The 12510-nt window shown below is 43.3% G+C and overlaps 1 protein-coding gene across 2 annotated transcripts in view; it reads left to right on the top strand.

The window, feature by feature from the left end:
* The window catches only part of CHST9 (carbohydrate sulfotransferase 9), an 89396-nt gene that overhangs the window by 73455 nt on the left and 3431 nt on the right, over window positions 1-12510 (top strand). For both annotated transcript variants that reach the window (XM_035125060.3, XM_035125059.3), the window contains exon 3: window positions 5258-5295. In XM_035125060.3, coding sequence (XP_034980951.3) covers window positions 5258-5295 — 38 coding nt within the window. The remainder of the gene's footprint in view (window positions 1-5257; window positions 5296-12510) is intronic.

The following is a 12510-nucleotide window of genomic DNA, read 5'->3' as shown; positions in this document are numbered from 1 at the left end:
ATATAATAGTTTCAGATAATGGTGCAAGTCAAAATACTTAGGGGAAACTACCCTTAGTAATGAGGACTTAGACCAATGATCCTGTTGCAAATCCTTCACAATGAAACTGTCAGAGAAGTCTTTCCAGAGTTCTACAATTTGTTGGTATGTTTGAGATAGATACCATAAATGATCCCATTTGCATTTGTAGGCATTCCTGTAAATACAGTGAAACGGCAGGCCACATGCACAAAATTCAATTTCCCCTCTGGGCTGTCTTTAGAAGCTCATTGATGTCACTTCCTTCCTCAGTCAGCAAGTGAGTTTTTCTTTAATTCTCAGCCCCAGCTGTCTATGCTGTCAACACAAAGTTATTAAAATTCCTTTAAAGTGAAATAAAAATAGCCTAAAAACAAATGTACTGGGAAGCAGGAAAGCATCAGTATTCAAAGTCCACAAACCTTTGAGCAAAATAGAGTTGATCCAACCAGAGATTGCAAACATTGGTCTTTCCAAGCATCTTGTACATCATTAAAGGATGTTTAAAACACATACTCCTTAATCTTTTATTACCAAAAAAGAGAGAGCCTTATTTGGTTACAAAAATTAGCCTCAAGATGTGATTTCAATTGTCACAATGATGTTCTCAATGAACACAGCAGTGCCTACTGAAAGACTGCCTAAATAATGTTTAATTTTCCTTCTTGAAGCAAAAAAGTAACACTTGTATCTACAAAACAAAATAGTACACCATTATGCAGGAAGTAATTACCATAAAGAGACAATCCTCTGCCATAGCCTAAAGCAATAAGTAATCTTGATCCTTTTCTCTCTCTCTTTTTTCTTTTTAGGAAGATAGTTACTTTAAGAGATCATTAGACAAGATTTTTCTTTAAAACCTACCTTTTAAAGTAAGAAAATACTAGGACTGTGTTCACATATGCCTTACTTGGAATAGAGTAATGTAGAGACCTAGAATCCAAATTCCAAGCACTCTGAAATTCAGGACACCATTGGTCATAAACCAATAATTGAGTCCATTTGGGTTTCCTTGTTATCACCCACAGAATTGCCTACACTTGCAGATATTTATCTTAAGTTTACCAGATTTTTTTCAATGAATCCGGGGACACTTTTCAGCTTCCTAGATGGATTTTGTCAGGGGACTGATTTGTAAATCCGGGGACTGTCCCTGGGAAATGGGGACGTCTGGTAACCTTAATTTATCTTCCATAGCTGACAATAGGAAGTGTATGTGAGAGGCACACTATAAATTAGATGTAACCATATATTTTTTCAGGGAAGAGGAGACACAGCTTGCACAAAGAGGCAACTCTTTAAAAACTTTTTTTAAAAAAACAAAAAACCCTTCCTCATACTTTTACAGTACAGTGGTACCTCGTGTTACGTACCGTCCCCTTACAAATGCTGCGGGTTACGCGCTCCACTAACCCGGAAGTAGATGCCCCTTGTTGCGACCTTTGCCCCAGGATGCGAGCAGAAGTCACGCTCCGGCGGCGCACAGCAGCGGGAGGCGCCATTAGGGAAAGTGTGCCTCATGTTACGAGAAGTTTCCTGTTATGAACAGACCTCCGGAATGGTGTATGTAATTATTATTATTATTTATAACCTGCCCATCTGGCTGGGTTTCCCCCAGCCACTCTTTATTATTCTTTATTCTTTATCATCCTGTCTTTCATCCAAGGAGCTTGAGACAGAATGTATGACCCTCTTTTACAACAACTCTGTGAGGTAGAACAGGTTGAAATATAGTCCCTGGCTCATTGTCACCTAGGGCTGAGTGGAGAAATTAGCCTGGATATACCCAGTTTCAGTCTGACATTTTTCACCACCAGCAGCTCTCAGAAGAAACTCACATATTTCAAGAAATAACCATATTATGTTGCTTTGTTGCAGAAATAGGGAGCCTTTGGCCCTCCAGATGTTCATGGTCTATAGTTTCCATCACCCCTGACCTTTGGCCATGCTGGTTGGGTCTGATGGGAATTGGAGTCTAGGAACATCTAGTTAGCCACAGGTTCCCTATCCTTGGTTTATTGAATCATGCTATTAATCTATCCAGCCCAATGCCATCTACCTGACCGGCAATGGCTCTCCCAGGTTCTCAAGCAGAGGCGATTCCCAGAAATTGAATTTGAGACCTTCTGACAAGTGCTCTGCCACTGAGCTATGGTACTAGCTGAGTCAAAAGGCAATTTCTTGATTTGCAAGACTGATGCAAAATTCTTCTTCTATTCAACTGGAAGACATCTGGAACACCTGGTAACACATGCAGAACTTGAGCATGGAGATTTTGGGATTTGCTCAAATCTGCATATAAAGTGCATGTGCTTATCAGTTGGTCTATGTGCAAAAAGGAGTACACACACAGATCACCACCAAAATGAATAAGCCATCTCTTGTTTGCAGGGAAGCTTATGGCATGCATACATTACTGGATAGAGGTGATAATAATATATCCTTTTAGATTAAGGAAATCTCTTAGGAAGATATGTATATTTCACATACTGTACCTAGTTAATGTGTGCCTTATCTCATTTGGTCATTTAATTTAGATCTGCCACCTTTTAAATCCAGCCAATCAATTTTAAAGATCACCAGTTTATTTGGATTGAATAAGCTCAATAACAAAAGTAACCATGAAGGTATTACTGGATGTTCTGCCCTGTAGAAAGATCAGCACCTGTGAATCAGGTGAGAAAGATTACTTTAAAAAAAGAAGAGGTTTGATCCATTTGTTGTCCTGCAGGGGAAAAAATTGTAATTTTGTAAACATGAAAACAAACCTTCAACCTTCTGTGTTTGAAGAAGAACAAAAGCAAGTGCATTTGTCAATGCCTTTAAACTTGCCAGTTTGATAGTTTGCCTAATGTGGCTCCACAGCAATCCCTCTGGCTACACAAATTGTGACACTGACAAGCTGTAAAAGGAGTGCCATCCACATATCCTTGGCCCAGAAAACCATGATTGATGGAGTTCAACTGAAATTCCCACAAACAAGGTGAAAGCCTTTTGGTAACCTAGTGCCCATGAAAAGTTAAAAAAAAACACAACAACCACCTTTGTTGCCTTTATTTTCAACATATTCTTTTAAGCTGCATAAGTAGGGAGGGGGAAAGAGGATTGCAGCCTGCACTTCACTCTTCTAAATGGCCCTGCTTGCTTTCCCAAGTCACTTCTAATAAGAAAACAACCGTGTTTCCCCCTTTTTAATACGTAGTCAGAAAGTAAGCCATAGCAGGCTTTTAAAGCATTTGTGCAATATTAAACACCCCCTGAAAATAAGCCATACCTCCGTGCAGCAGCGCCGCTCGCCTCGAGGTAGCGGGACCCAGCAGCAGCGCCGTCCTTGTCCTCCCGCTGCTGTTGCTGCTGCTGCTGCTGGGTGTTATGTGGTCGTAGCAACCCCTGGGGGCTGCATGGCCCAAGGCCCAAGGCTGAGCGGCGGCGGGAGGCCCGCGGGCGCTTCCGCACCGCTGGAGTGACGGGTGGCGGCGGGAGCGCTGCTGGCCCCTTCCGCGACGCCGGAGTGTCGTGGGCTGCCTGGCCCAAGGAAGAGTGGTGAGGGGAGGCCTGCAGGCCCTTCCGCACCACCGGGGCAACACACGGCGGGAGCGCTGCTGGCCCCTTCTGCGCCGCCAGAGCGCCCGGCGAGGAGGCCTGCCGCCCCGGTGCCCAGAACCGGCGGCGGCAGAGCGGAGCGCTCCACAGCGCCAATCGCTCCGCAACGCCGATCGCTTGGAGCGCTCCACAGCGCCGATCCCTCGGAGCGCTCCACAGCGCCGATCAGGCAGAGCGCCGAGCCAGCGACCTGGCCTCTTCCTGCCTGCCACCTGCTGCCCAGAACCGGCAAGGAAGAGGGGAAAGGGGCGCCTGGGAAGGAGTCGGGAGGGCCCTTGCTGCATGAGCCGTGGGTGCGCGGCTCCTTCCAAGCTTGAGCGAGAGGCTTGAAAGGGACGCTGCAACGAGGGCGATGGCTGTGCGGCCGTGGGGGCTCTCAGTGCCGCCTTGCCCGGGCCCCACATTCCCCGGAGGCCTTCCACCTCGCCAAGCTCGGCTGGCCAAGCTCGGAAGGCGCGCGGGTGGCCTGTCTTCATGGCCCGGCCGAGGAGGCCTGCCGCCCCACCGCCCGGAACCACAGATACCATAAAAACATAATAACAATAAGACATCCCCTGAAAATAAGACACCGTGTGTTTTTTTTGAGGAAAAAAAGTTATAAGACGGTGTCTTAAAAAAGGGGAAACACGGAAGATGCCTGTGTCCGTCAAACCACTTTTCCACCTTACCTGCCTCAGCTGAAGTGCTGGCGTTTTCTGTTGTAGAATGAGTATTGCATATTATGTATGCAGTCCCTGTTCACTTTTGCATGTGCAAGCTCCATCTCTTTCTGTAGTATTTTTTCCATATGTAGTAGTTTTCATGGATTGCAGCCCTAGATTAAGCTGTGTTGTAATAGAATCCACTAATAAAACTTTCCTAGGCAAGCCTCTAGTACATCAGCTCCTCAGTATTCTGGCTTAGGAAATGTTCTAGGAATCCATCCTGGAGCTTGCATGGCCTGCGGTAACTGCCCAAGAAGCCTGTGTTTAATGCCTGCTGTCTTCAAAAGGCAGAAGCAAAATTCTCTTGTATTTGGAGCATCCTCTTCTGAAGGGGAATGAAACTATTAAGATGTAACTATATATGGCATGCAGTGACCGGTGTGTGAAAACTCCTTATGTTATAAAATGTTAAGTACCATGCTGTTGGCAGTCATTGAGTACATTTCTGCTCAACCCCTTGTCCTTTTGGATTTATTAAGGAAATATAATTTAATTCCCAGGCAAGAGTTTTTAAAGATCTGACAAGAAGTGGTCAGCCACAGTGCTACTCCTTGTGTTGCTTCACAGTGTCACCAGTGTGCTACTACTAGTGTTGCTTCATAGTGTCGTAACAGAACACAGTTAATAAACCATTGTTAAGGTGCTGGGCTGGGTTTGCATGTAACACTACACCATGGTTTGTTAACTAAGGTTTATTTAAACCATGTTTTAATATTGCACACAAACTAGGCCAATATGCTTTCCCTAATGTGTGAACATTCCTAAAATATTGTAAAATACTGATTTAAAAGGTAACTAGTTTGGATATTTCTGTATACTTCGGCACTTTGTTTCATGCCTTTTCCCCCCCTTGACTTAGTTTTGTTATGTACATGATCATTTCATTGTAATTTACTACTATGTACTTACTGATTTTTAATTTTCTCTTTCAGTGTCTGAAGAAAAAATACAGCAGCACTCAATTAATCAGGTATTTTAAAAATGTATACAAATCTTTTCACTGCATAGTTCATGAGATATACATACAGTACTTTGTATTAGATATTTTGCATTAGATAGGTTAAAACCCATTCAATAAGTTATAGGCAGATGTTTGTTGCTTTTGCCACACTACACTCCCTATGGTAAAAGGTAAATGTCTGGATGGTTAAGTTCAGTCAAAGGGGTGTGGCGCTCATCTCACTTCTCAGGCTGACGGAGCTGGTGTTTGTCCACAGACAGCTTTCTGGGTCATGTGGCCAGGATGATTAAACTGCTTCTGGTGCAACGGAACACTGTGACAAGTGCCAGAGTGCATGGAAATGCCATTTACCTTCCTACTGCAGCGGTACCTATTTATCTACTTGCACTGGTATGCTTTCGAACTGCTAGGTTGGCAGAAGCTGAGACAGAGCAACGGGAGTTCACCCTATTGCATGGATTCAAACTGCCAACCTTCCAATCGGCAAGCCCAAGAGGCTCAGTGGTCTAGACCACAGTGTCACCCGCATAACCTGCTCTGTCCCAGTATCTGCCAACCTAGCAGTTCAAAAGCACACCAGCAGAAGTAGATAAATACCGTAGGTACCGCTGTGGCTGCAAGGTAACTGTCCAGGGGTCCCTTAACTTTACCTTTACCTTACTCCCTATGAACAAATAGTCATATGAAACAGCCCCCTCTTAAAAGCAGGATTGAAACATAACAATCTGGATAAAAATAAACTGTTTAGAAGTAATTATGTCTAATTCAATGAATGGACAAGAAGGAATTGAAAATGTAGAAACTGCAAAATAGAGGTGGAGACAGACATTGTGTGTAATGAGAAGATTCATTAAAAACAGGCTTTTTGTATAGATTAAAACAGTTCTTTTAACATTTAATAAAAGGAGCACAACAGTTCCAGTTGAAAACATATGGTAAACAAATTGATTAGGTATTTTCAAAATAATTTAATCTTTTGTTGTTTTATTATTATTTCAAAATTCAACTTAATCCATTTCCATGTCTGAATACAGACAAAAAGAATTATGTATTGACATAGAATAAAACTCTTGCTGAAGCCAGTGGGTTGGGTTGGTTTTTCACTTTTCTCTGCAGCTGGCTTGAAATTATCTAACAGAGCACAGTTGTTCCTATCCAGAGTAAGTTGGTTTGGCTGAAGATCTAATTGGAGCTTAATTTAGTTGCAAGTAATTCATCTCCTTTATTTGAATAAAACTTAAGCACAACTAACTTTATCTGGATTAGACCCAAAAGCTGCATGCATATAAATATTTACCAGCAGTTAATAAGAGGATCATAGAGTGTAGCCCTAATGTGGAGATGCTACTAGGCTGGCAAAGATTCAGAATTCCTCAGCCATCATGAAGTTCAGCTTATTAAGAAAAAATACATAATATTTTGACTGTAAGAGGAAGACAAGGGGGAAATTAATTAGCAGTTTAACAAGAATTGGCAAACAAAATTGGAGATTAATTCCATTTATCCAAGTTACTGCCTACACAAATCAGTTTGTTGAACCAGATTATACAAACTGTCTCATTTCATTAATACATGTGATTTTATACAGTTGTATGAACAAATCAGAAGCTAAAAGAAAGTGGTATGCTTTGACTTAGCCAAGGAATTATGTCTTGATACTTTCTCTCACCACTCCCAACCCACTTAAGATAGTCTAGCTCCCACCACAGCCCACTCTATGGGACTAATGGGACTAACAGCTGTTATTGTTTTGAGAGATGAGAATCAGGGAAATTACTTTTTTTTTAAAAAAATATATTTTTATTAATTTTCCAATTAAAACCAATTATATCACATTCATTATTTCAAATTATACACATATATATCAATCAAACCGAATGTTATGCCAAATCATCTAGAAATTTTTTTTGGGTTCCCATGCTTCAAGAAATTGGGGATTCCTCGCAACCGTCCACTGCCGTCTTTTTTCTAAAGTTCAAATCGTCTCTCCGAGTTCATAATAATCCAGATCTTTCCCTTACAGTCACATAGATGTTTTCCTCTTTCAACTGATTATTTCCCAGCTGCTGAGATAAATGTCAAACAAAGTTTCACAAATGTTCTTTCTCCTGTGTGAGTTAATCAGTCGAGCCTCCCCATAAATCTTCTTGGTCTGGAGCGTCCCTATTGCGTCGACTCTCAACACGAAGCAGCGCCATCTTAAAAAAAACTCAAATCACTTTTGTTTTCTCTCATAGATTAACGATCTTTATAAAATTTACAGCTTTTCCAGGCAGAAGAACCAGACCTCACACCATGCATAGACTCTTGGTAAATTAATGGATCTCCTTGCCCTATAGCTGAACTTAGCTTCAGGTCGCTGCTCCAATTCAAAGTGCGTCATAAATCCTCCGAACGCGTCCAGGCACTCCTCCCATCCAACTAGAGGGGGGCTTTTCTCATCAGCAACTCCTCATCTTCAAAAAATATACTCAATAACAACAGTTTATAAAGTTCAACTCACACAGTCTTTTGCTTCTCTTTCACTCCAAACAAGCCAGGACATCACGTCTGGGAAGGTACGAAGTAACTCATATAAAAAAAAATAAAAAAGAAAGACTCGCTTCCCTTATCGCTCTGTCCCCATCAATCCTTCTTCCAGATGAAATACAGCCTTTAACTCCTCACCCTCAGCAGCATAGATTTCTCGGCAGTAAACAGCGCTTCTGCCCCTCCTTCTGAAGTATGTCCATAGATTTAAGCCTAATTATCTTCTTTAATCATGGAAATCCCCGCCATGCAGATTAGCGTCCGGGAGTCCTGCCCCTCGTAAGTGCTTCAGCCCAAGCTCCCCCCACTCCATAAACAGTCGGAGTGGGTCTGGGGGCATCGCGGGCCAGCGGCCCCTCTCCGTAACCCCCGGAGAGGGTAGGGGGTTGCCATTTACTCCCCTAGCAACCGCCAAATTCCTTACGAAGGTCAGAGGGATGGAAAACAGGTCCGCCATTCCTGCAGGCGGAAACCGGAACCTGAGAATCAGGGAAATTACTCATGGGGCAAGGGTTAAACCAGGCATCCCCAAACTGCGGCCCTCCAGATGTTTTGGCCTACAACTCCCATGATCCCTAGCTAACAGGACCAGTGGTCGGGGAAGATGGGAATTGTAGTCCAAAACATCTGGAGGGCTGAAGTTTGGGGATGCCTGGGTTAAACCTTTCCCTCTGTGCCACTGACCCCATTTCATCCTCTTGTTGTGGCTTCTTTCTGTAGTTTTTAACCCTTTGTTATCTATAAGTGGGCACTGCCTGCTGCATTCCCAGGTTTATTTACTTAAAACATTTTAATGCCAACTTTCATCTTATCTGATTTCACACAGCATAACACAAATACAAAAACAGGAGAATGGAGAATAAAATTTAAAACATAGTAAAGCTTGCTCCCATTTTTCTCTTTCTGGTTGCCTTTCCTGGACTAGACAGAATATATTTTATTTCATGTTTTGTATATTTTTTACATTTTAAGCAACCACACTGCTAAATTTAAGAGATTTGAAACATCATTGCAACTTAAATAGCCTTTTTAAATATCTTCCCTAATGGAAATTCCTGTTTTTCCGAACTGTTCTGGCTTGCTTGGGTTATGCAGTCAGGATGCAGAAGTTACTGTATCACGGCTGAGTTAGCCAACTTGTGCCTTCCAAATGTTGTTTGAATACAACTTCCATCAACCCCAGACAATCTGGCCAATGGTCAAGGATGATGGGAGTTGTAGTCTAGGAACATCTGGAGGGCACCATAGTGGTTGATTTATCAAGGCAACTGAGACCCTTGTCTCACTTGCATTGGACAAGGAAATCCTGGGTATTCTTAGACACAACCCCAAGGCTAACTATTATTGAGACATTTAAGGGCCACTGTGATTCCTTATGGAATGGGGAAGACCATCCTTCAAAGGTCACCTGGTTTATGAGTTCACTGAGGTCACACATTTCATGTAGAAAGTACATGAAACTACCTCGGTAGAGAGCTGCTCCATGTGGCCATAACATGAGTAACATAATGCACAGTGAACCAGTGTTGCATGGGTGCACCAGGAGCATTCAGTGATGGCATCAGTCGTGGCCCCTCTATGTGTCTCACGAGCCCTGCCCACCTCCACAAGATTGCTGTGAGGGTAAAGTGACCTTTCCGAGCTCCTCGGCAGTACAGGGAATGCGAGCAGAAATGCACTTAGACACTCTGCTTCCTGGAATGTCACATCTGATGCACTGCAGGGAATGCACTCTGCTTCCTGGAATGTCACATCTGATGCACTGCAGGGAATGCTCGGAAGGTGAAAGTGGGACTCTTGCTTAGGAGCAATGAAAGCTGATTAGTTAATACAGGGAGACACAAAATCACCACTTCCAAGGTTTTTAATTTATACAGAAAACATGAAAACTAAGTTCCAAGATATCTAACTTGCATCCATTTGAGTAGGTGGCCAGCTGCTCTTTGCGCTTTACATTTTTTTCTTTGCTCCTTTTCCTAAATAGAGGCAATAAAACAAAGCACTTATGGAGGCTGCCTCTGTTCAAACGTTAGTTGTTTTCATCATTCACTAATTGCAACAGTCGTGGGCCAGATTCAGCTGAGCAGATGCACTAGCAGGAGCCAGAACAACAAATCCTGCTAGTGCAATGGGACTTCTTTCCCCTCTTCCCCTATGCCCTCCCACCAAATTGGCTCTCGGGGGTCAGGGGAACTCCCAAAACAGCCCAGGTGTTTTTCTGTGTGTGGAGAACATTCTTTATGGCATTTGGAAACACTGAGAGAATGATCAAATTAGTGCAACATTGAATTCCACCCATTATGTTTAACATAAACCTATTTTATCTATCTGTTTATTTAAATGTGTTTATATCCCACTATTTTCTCCAAGGAGCTCAAGGTTTCCCTCCATCTCTTTTAATCATAACAACCCTGCAAGGTAGGTTAGGCCCAACGTTTTGAGTGAGGAGTTGAACGCTGGTCTCCCAAGTCATAGTCTGACCCTGTAACCACTCAAACTCAGGATGCAAGGGAGAAATGTGCTAAGAGGAAGGCACGCTTGGCAAATCCACACCGTGATCAACTCCCACCCAGAAACCAATGTCCCCACTGTGGAAGGACGTGTGGATCCAGGATTGGCCTCCACAGTCACTTACAGACTCATTGTTTAAACCGTGTTTATGGAAGACAATCTTACTCAGCTACGAGTGATCGCCAAAGAATACCACACAGGTTCACAAAAGGAAGAGAGACTATAGTGATGATTAATTTATTGACAAGCCAGTATACAATTGCAATTTCAACAAAAAGCAGGATAATACAGGGCCTATTCATGCTACTTGCATCAAAATATTCAGTGCTTCTCATGCTATCTGATATGGTGGATCAGCATTCTCCACTCCCACCAGTGTACCAGATACTGGTACCCTATTTGGTCCCTGAAGCATCCCATGGTGGAGTCACCATGGACCAGCAACCAATGGCTCACAGACTGACACGGGTTGTCCTTCCCTCACTCTGCACTCACTTACTCAGTACCTGACAATCATCAGCCACTAGTCACTACTTGGTACCATTGTTAATGACTTTGGAACTACAGAAAGATTAAGTATGGGGGCCATGAAACAAAATAGCAAAAATGGTGCTTTACATAATGTAACCCTCAGCTTGCAATATCCATTTCCTCTTATTTTTTGTCTCTCGTTCCACCCCACATCTGATTAGTGCTGCCTTCTTCCTGACTGACAATTTCTCTCCCAGAGCTGAGCAGGGAGCAGTTCCACGGCACTCCTGCTGTGTGTGTGCCAGGTGAACCTGGGGAGAGCTACCTGAGGCACTTTTGAGAAGCTTAGCTGCTCTAGCAAACAAAACAACAACAACAAAAGTCACTCCTGTCATAGTGGTTCAGCATCTCCTGCTGCAAGTGCGTACTCTCTTTCTCAGGTAGCTGCACTAGAAGTCCTCTGGTCACTTTCTGTTACCTCTCCGCAATGTCCTTAGGGATAACTTTGAGCTTTGGTCAGGGGTCCCAGCTGACTTGTTTATTTAAATCAGTTCTTGGATAATAGCCATCACCTGGCTTTTTATATCTCATTCCCTCTTGTTGAAATCGTTCAAAGGTTTTCCACTCATAATACACTGAGGATAAATTTCAGGTCTATAGATGTTTGTGATATCAGTGTTATTACCTGCATTTGCATATTTCCTGTATAAAGTATATCCTCAGCTGCAGAAATTCATTTGTATCATTTAGGGATTCCTGGGATTCAATCTTCACAACATTCAGAAAAGTACAGTTATAAATAGATTCCTGGTCACTAGTCAATTTCAATCAGTTCGTTTGTCTGTTTGTTTATTCAGCTTTCACCTCACCAATGCTAAGCCCTGTAGGCAGTTCGCCATATAAAGCCACTAAATTGCAGCACAACATAAAACAAATAAAACCACCAGTAAAATCAGTTGGAAGATTCCAAAGGTGTCTTCTAGTCATGGAAAGATGGTTTATACCACATCCTAGATCTTTTTATAATCAGAAAAGTTAAGCTGAATCCAAAGATATGGGTCCTCCAGTGCAAGATAAAGCAGAAGCCCCACAGAACCTGTATTATAAAGGGTAAAGGGATCCCTGACCATTAGGTCCAGTCGTGACCGACTCTGGGGTTGCGCCGCTCATCTCACATTATTGGCCGAGGGAGCCGGCGTACAGCTTCCAGGTCATGTGGCCAGCATGACAAAGCCGCTTCTGGTGAACCAGAGCAGCACACGGAAACGCCATTTACCTTCCCACTGCAGCGGTCCCTATTTATCTACTTGCACTTTGACGTGCTTCCGAACTGCTAGGTTGGCAGGAGCTGGGACCGAGCAACGGGAGCTCACCCCGTCGCAGGGATTCGAACCGCCAACCTTCTGATCAGCAAGCTCTAGGCTCTGTGGTTTAACCCACAGCACCACCTGGGTCCCTGTATTATAAAGGGTAAAGGCATCCCTGACCATTAGGTCCAGTCGTGACCGACTCTGGGGTTGCACACTCATCTCGCATTATTGGCCGAGGGAGCCGGAGTACAGCTTCCAGGTCATGTGGCCAGTATTATAGCACTGCACAAATCCTTGGGCAAGCATTTGTGAAAGATGTGGGCTATAAATCGGCTCATATATAAATAAATCCAGCAAACCCCTGAGAACCATGCACGAGAGGACTCCTTGTTACTCTGCCTCT

Source organism: Zootoca vivipara, chromosome 8, assembly GCF_965207765.1.
Source record: "Zootoca vivipara chromosome 8, rZooViv2.hap1.1, whole genome shotgun sequence".
NCBI lineage: Eukaryota > Metazoa > Chordata > Lepidosauria > Squamata > Lacertidae > Zootoca > Zootoca vivipara.
Note: the sequence above shows the minus strand (reverse complement) of the source record. Positions and strands in the feature narration are given on the sequence as shown.